This window comes from Eurytemora carolleeae, unplaced genomic scaffold, assembly GCF_000591075.1.
Source record: "Eurytemora carolleeae unplaced genomic scaffold, Eaff_2.0 scaffold14, whole genome shotgun sequence".
In the NCBI taxonomy this organism is placed as follows: Eukaryota; Metazoa; Arthropoda; class Copepoda; order Calanoida; family Temoridae; genus Eurytemora; species Eurytemora carolleeae.
The window spans coordinates 21-7,666 of NW_019396079.1; the positions used below are offsets into that span (position 1 = coordinate 21).

The 7,646-nt window shown below is 30.9% G+C and overlaps 1 protein-coding gene across 1 annotated transcript; it reads right to left on the reverse strand.

Annotated features, from left to right (window-relative positions):
- Positions 1-1,789: 1,789 nt before the first annotated feature.
- LOC111715968 (UPF0518 protein GK23746) lies at positions 1,790-7,620 on the reverse strand. The gene is made up of 15 exons (XM_023491377.1): positions 7,494-7,620; positions 7,061-7,089; positions 6,625-6,669; positions 6,470-6,562; positions 6,136-6,177; positions 5,643-5,712; positions 5,359-5,415; positions 4,979-5,072; positions 4,665-4,732; positions 3,782-3,864; positions 3,492-3,537; positions 3,008-3,091; positions 2,414-2,477; positions 2,177-2,231; positions 1,790-1,921 (listed from the first exon to the last, which is right to left on the reverse strand). Exons 1-15 carry the CDS (start codon positions 7,510-7,512, stop codon positions 1,805-1,807), a joined length of 966 nt encoding a protein of 321 aa, XP_023347145.1. The 5' UTR covers positions 7,513-7,620; the 3' UTR covers positions 1,790-1,804.
- Positions 7,621-7,646: the final 26 nt, after the last annotated feature.

The window sequence follows — 7,646 nt, forward strand, 5'->3', positions numbered from 1 at the left end:
TGAATTTTTTGATAATGGCACTCCTGTAGACATTCTGTATCTTGATTTCAGCAAGGCTTTTGATAAAGTTCCGCACAGGAGATTATTGGCTAAGGTGGAAACACTCGGCATCAAAGGTGATTTATTAAAGTGGATAGATTCTTGGTTGACAGGCAGAAAACAGAGAACTGTCCTGAACGGGTGTTTCTCGGAATGGGCGAGTGTAGAAAGCGGCGTTCCCCAGGGATCAGTTTTGGGTCCCCTGCTGTTCATTATCTTCATAAACGATCTTGATGACTTTGTAGAGAATATAAACATAATGCTTAAGTTTGCAGATGATACTAAATTAGGTCATCGTTCGGATTCAATGGAAGATATCAACTGTCTGCAATTAGCCATAAACAAACTGATTGAATGGTCTGAAATTTGGTGCATGAAATTCAACATAGGAAAATGTAAGATTATGCATATTGGGAGGAATAACATCAAAAACGTCTACACTATGGCAGGTCAACCTCTACAGGTAGTAGACAATGAACGTGACATTGGTGTTATCATCAATGACAATCTGAAACCATCATTGCAATGTGCCCATGCGTCTAGAAGAGCATCAGCAGTTCTCACCCAAATCTCTAGAGCATTTATGTACAGGGACAAAAAGGTTTTTCTTCAATTGTATAAACAGTTCGTTAGATGTCACTTGGAATTTGCTATACCTGCATGGTCACCATGGCTAGTTGGTGACATAGAGGTTTTAGAGAGAGTTCAGAAAAGAGCTGTAAACATGATAGTTGGACTAAGGAGCAAAACATATGAAGACAAATTAATTGAACTTGGTCTTACAACCCTTGAGATCCGTAGGAAACGCTATGATTTAGTGCAAACCTTCAAGATTCTCAACGGTTTTGACAAGGTCAACCCGTCAATTTGGTTTCGTACTGTTGATAACCAGCACACTAGACTGACCAGAAATACTTCCTACAATAAGAACCTGATCGCAAGAAGATTTAAGACAGATATTAGACGGAATTTCTTTTCTGTCAGAGTGGTTTCACTTTGGAATAGTTTACCAATTGAAGTCAAGGAGTCCAGGAATGTCACCATTTTCAAGACTAAATTGGAGGAATTAGTCATTTAAACTATCTTTCTGTGCTTAAAGGAACTGTGTTACGAAGCATTGAGATGAATAACTTATCGGAAAGTCACGCAGTTTCCAGAGGACACCAAAGACGTTTGCACCATGGACCCAGAGGTCTCCTGCAAACCACCACACAAGTAAACAAGTAAGTAATCAATTAACCACTTCAGGGTTAGATCCAATAGTTGGGAACTAATGGATATTGTGGATATCTACATATATATTAATCAATTAATCCGTTTAGAATAGAAACAGGCGATACCCAGATATTTATCAATAAATCAATCAGTTTAGAGCTGGGAATACTTTTATCGAAATAAATGATTGATCTTGATCTTTTGATAATCTGCAGATCAATTGTACGCTGAAATAGTAACTGAAATGAAGAGATTACGAAATGATATTCAAATTAAAAGTGTCCACAGTTGATATAGAGATCAAGCAGTCGGGATTGTTAATATCCAACACAAAGTTCTCAGCTCAGGATGGATAGAGGAGATATCCAGATATCAATCAATTAATCCATTAAAAATGAATATCTTGTTATTAATCAATCACATAATGCATTAAGCATAAGATTCAGCCTCTGCTATTGATAGATACAGTGGATAATGAATATTTAGATATTGATTAATAACTTAATATACCAATCAATCAATCAACCAATCAATCGATCAATCAAACTGTTCAGGGTGCATCCATCAGTTGTAAACTGATGAAAACCCATCTACGTATTCTATTCACCTCTACTACAGCAGAACAAAGCTCAAAACTGGTCATCATTGAATCCAGTTCAGGAATCATCTACAAAAAATAATAATAAAAATATGCAAACAAATTTTTAAATCTAATTTTTCTGTAATCCCTAAAAGATGTTTGGTTTTCATATGCTTGTAAATATAAATATCATACTTTATAGTTTTAAATATTTTATGTGAAATCTACGAAATACTCGGGATTTGAAATTTTTAGCTCACCAGATCCGGACTCAGATCCAGTTTATTTTGTATTTTATGTATTCCTTTTATTGGATGAGATCTGAAGATGACATTTTAGTACCTGACAATCGGACATGTCAAGTTTGTGCCAGGAGGGATGATCAACATCAAGAGAACTAAAACAAATTATAAATGTAAAAAATATTAATTATAACTTAACAAGTTATCAAGCAGCTGCTGGACAATCCCTTGGCTTCTTGATTTGATTTGATTGTATAGGGCAATCTTACATAAGAATAAAAAAATGAAAATTTATTAATTAATTAATTAAATAAAAAAAAATTTAAAAATAATTTACCTAGGAAGCGCCGAAAAAAGAGCGGATAGTCCGGTGGCCAGAATCAAACAAAAATTTGATTGTGCTAAAATAATAATTTCCTAAACTTAACAATTGACAGGATAGTGTGTGGTATACTGTACAGCATACAGTATACCTGTACAGCGTACAGTATACCATAGGGTGGGTCGATTTCCCCCCTTTATGCTTAGGGTGTTTGCGGGATATAAATTGCAAGTTTCAAAGAAGTCATAAGTTAAACCAACAAAACAAATTCCTCAAAAATATCGATAAGAGTATTACAAGATCCGTCTTAAAACACTGAATTCAAAAAAGTTTATTTCATAGTGATTCCTTAATTTTTAAACCATTTAGAGACAGAAAACTGTGCAAAAGAGTAGATATTCCACTAGGGTAGGCCTAAGCTCGGTTCCAAAATAGACCCAACCTACTGTAAAATGTACATTGTACATTATTATTGTTATTATAATTCCTGTGGTAAGTTTCAAGAAGCTAAGAAAAATTGAAAAAGTTTCTAGGGATTCGAACTATTTGAAAAGTTGAGATTATATAAAAAGATTTTCTTAAAAAAATCTGACTAGTTGTTAAAAATACCTATTAAGTTTTCCACAATTTTATGTTTACAGCTCATTGATATATAAATTAGAACAGCTTCCCGTGCACGCTGACCAGACAATCCTAAACAAAACTTTAAACTGAAGGACCTACGCTCAAGTAATCCTATTTCTAAAGGATTAGATTATTAATTGACAATCCTTTAACCAAGAACCTACAGGAATATTTAAATCTAGTTGATTTTGGTGATTTTTCGTCGTCTATATATCATTAGTGAGAGTTCCGTCAATACTACTACTAATAATTTATCAAGCAAGTTAAAATTAATGGGATTGTTTAGTGGGTTTCGTATTGTCAGTATTGTAAATCAATCCGTCAATCAATCAATCAATCACTAAATATCTTAAAGTAAGTCTTCCAATGAATAAGTGACAAGTCTGACATATCCAATGTATTGCTAAAGAAGAGAATGTGTTGTTATCATATTTATTCATTATCTAAGTTTACAATATTTATTTTCTACCTGTTTTGTGCAGGTTTGGAGTTAGAAGCGAAAACAAAATTAGCCTCTGCTCAATCCATCAATTAATATTTAAATCAGCAAGTTACAAATGTTTCTATTTATCATCTTGATTTGTCGAACTATTAACGTAAAATATTTTTTTATTAATTCATGCATTTAGCCTTTAAATCTCAACTGTCAACACTTTGTATTTAGACCATCAAAAGAGCCTCAAAACGATATAATTACAATTTAAAAATGCGCAATGTTTATCAATATATATTATTTAATGCATATTAGTCAATTAATTCCTTAGATGTTGATGATGAAGATAGAAATAGTTCAATTAGTTCTGGGGACTCAATTAGAAGAGTAGATAGGTCGTAGATTAAATCTAAACAAACATCGTTTGAGTTTAAATGGATAAATTATTCAAGATTTATTTAAGAAAATAAAAAAGTTCTTAAATATGAAGAGAAGATAGATAGAATAGAATAAATATAAACTAAAATCTTTTGTTTTTTAATAAATAAATGAGTCGCCTTAAATAAAACAATCTTTGTAATTCTACTTATTAGCATTTTTACTTTTTAACGCGATACGTACTTAATAGTTTCGCCTCTATCTCATCAATTCCAAGATACGTACTTAATAGTTTCGCCTCTATCTCATCAATTCCAAGATACGTACTTAATAGTTTCGCCTCTATCTCATCAATTCCAAGATACGTACTTAATAGTTTTGCCTCTATCTCATCAATTCCAAGATACGTACTTAATAGTTTTGCCTCTATCTCATCAATTCCAAGATACGTACTTAATAGTTTCGCCTCTATCTCATCAATTCCAAGATACGTACTTAATAGTTTCGCCTTTATCTCATCAATTCCAAGATACGTACTTAATAGTTTCGCCTTTATCTCATCAATTCCAAGATACGTACTTAATAGTTTCGCCTCTATCTCATCAATTCCAAGATACGTACTTAATAGTTTCTCCTCTATCTCATCAATTCCAAGATACGTACTTAATAGTTTCGCCTCCATCTCATCAATTCCAAGATACGTACTTAATAGTTTCGCCTCTATCTCATCAATTCCAAGATACGTACTTAATAGTTTCGCCTCTATCTCATCAATTCCAAGATACGTACTTAATAGTTTCGCCTTTATCTCATCAATTCCAAGATACGTACTTAATAGTTTCGCCTCTATCTCATCAATTCCAAGAGCTTCGCACAGTTCCAGTATTGATATCAAAGGTCTAGAAACACACATATTAAAGTTTCATTAAAACATTGAAAATTATTTTTTAAGAATTACAAGAAAATAATCTTTAAATCATCTCAATCAATCAACATATTCAGTTTTTTTTTATTAAAAAAAATGATAAACCGTGAAACAATGTCTAAATATTAAATTAAACTGATAAACAAGACAGAAAACGCCCTTATAAATTTAAAGATTAATTATAAATATTGGAGGATTTTTAGTGATGTTACAGACAGACCTGAGTATTGTTTGATGGGAGAGTAAGCTGATCCCGCGTTCTTTATCCATAATCAGAATCTCGTATAAATCAATTTGTAAATTTATCAGGGAACCTGAAATGTTCAAATCAAAATTCAATTCGAAGACGACGCTTCAAATAAAAAAATCCAATATGACGGTGTACATTACAGTGTATGTTTTTTCTATATTAAACCACCCCCCCCCCTCGGCAAAAAATTGAACATGAACTGATGAGTTTTTCAACAGTTTTAGATAAAAATTGCCCAAAAATACACCATAAAATAATTTGTTTCTCCCAATTCAGAGAATAAAATATAATTATTTACAGTATACAGTATACACTCCTGTAAAGTAAATATGGCGGCCTGCTTTACTAACCTACAAGAGAGGAGGGAAGAGATTTAGTCCAAGCAGACAATTCTCCCAAAACATTTTCTAAAATAAAAAAATTATAGCGTAGAATATTTCAAAAACTATGGATCTTAAATCATAATCTGTCTTTATTCTAACGTCAACCAATTTTTTTGGTCCAGTCTTTTGATTAATAAAATAAAATATGGGAGTTGGTATTTTATTTTGGGAGGGGGCAATTTTCAATTGAATTTATTTATATTTTGATTTTTTCTTGTTCCGACTGAAAAATAAAACGTAACAAGGTTCACCTGAGAGAATATAGTCCAAGATAGAATTTGTCGAACACGTACCAGATTCATGCTTCAACAGTTCTATCATCTGAAAAATAATCTTATATCCGATCATAACTCACAAACCCCTTTACTAATTTGTTTGATTGATTGGGGAACTCGGAAGAACCACAGGAAATGTTTTTAGTTTGGTTTTAAAATTTTAAGTTGAGCAGTTTGACTTTTATAGGGAAACTCCAGACAAAGCTGCGTTCCCAAGACGGTTCTTAATGAAGTTTGAAATTAAATTATATTTTTAATGAAATTTGAAATTAAATAATATCTTTAGTGAAATTCGAAATTAAATGATATCTTTAATGAAGTTTGAAATTAAATAATATTTTTCATGAGGTTTGAAATTAAATGATATTTTTAATGAAGTTTGAAATTAAATGATATTTTTAATGAGGTTTCAAATTAAATGATATTTTTAATGAAGTTTGAGAATCAAATGATATTTATCAAGTCTTACCTGTTCTAATTGTGCTGAAACGTTGATCACATCGTCTTGAACCTTATTCATTATAAATAATAATACACTGATCGCAAAAATATTCATTCTCAAATGACCAAAATGATTCTTCAACCAACCAACCAACCAACCAACCAACCAACCAACCAACCAACCAACCAACCAACCAACCAACCAATCAATTAGTCGACCAATCAGTAAGAATTGTCAAGCGATTGGCCAATCAAACTAACAATATAATCGACCATAAAATGAAACAAATTAATTTTCCAAAATATCAACCATAAAATCGACCACCGAATCCTAGCATTTCGATCATTTTTCAATAATTTACCTGGGTTGAATCAGATTCAAAGTTTATAAAAGTTTGATGACAAGAATCCCAGTGATGAAGGAAGGTTTGAAGAAAAATACTAGAATCTGTGTTCTAAACATTAAAATAGGGTAAAGCACTAAAAATAAGAAGAAAAAATTTAAATAAATTTTTACCTCATTTTGGTCTGGTTCTTTATCCGTTCCTCCATACGACTTCAACTAAATAAAGAATTAAATATAAATGATAATAATTTATTGAAAGATAAAATCAAAATCATATATAATGTCATTATTGTACCATAAGAATTGTTATTATATAAACCTTTATTGGTTCTGAGCGATTAAAAAAAATTTACAGTAAAAAAATCCACGGTTTCGCATACAGTATATTATTTATATATCAGACAGTGTATAAATGTGATGAAAGAATACACAAATTTTTAAATTTTTAACTTTTTAAACTCGGTAATAAGTGAAAAAAAACAGCAAAAACATTTAAGGACATTTAAACCAAATTTAATGATCAGCGTAAGCTCACAATGAGGAAAATTGTAAGCGAGGTAATTTAAATTTCTGAGCTCTGGAGATAAAATGGCATGGATTAACTTACCTTATTGAAACTCCTTCGCAATTTCTGATCTAAAATAAATAAATAAATAAACTTCAAATATACATTAAGATATCTAAGTAGCAAGTACATAAATCAATATTACAACGTACATAAATCAATATTACAAAGTACATAAATCAAGATTACAACGAACATAAATCAAGATTACAACGTACATAAATCAATATTACAAAGTACATAAATCAAGATTACAACGTACATAAATCAATATTACAACGTAATGAATCAAGATTACAACGTACATAAATCAAGATTACATCTAAAAATTTTTAAACCTCAGAACCTATCCAGGAAAATATTTGACCCAATTTTTTTTTAAAATGTTAAAAATTATCTTTTTGTTAGGAACAGGCAAATTAAAAATATTTTTAAAATTAAATATCAGTAAGTGAAAAAATTAAATAACTTTTACCTATTCCTAGGACACTCATGCTGACAACTAGTCATTAACCACGTGAACTACAAATTTTCGAAGTAGTTTTTAAATTAGAAGCATGAATGTTTTAGAAACTATGGCTGAAGACTGAAAATTCAACCCATGTACCCTAACCCTGAAATAATACAC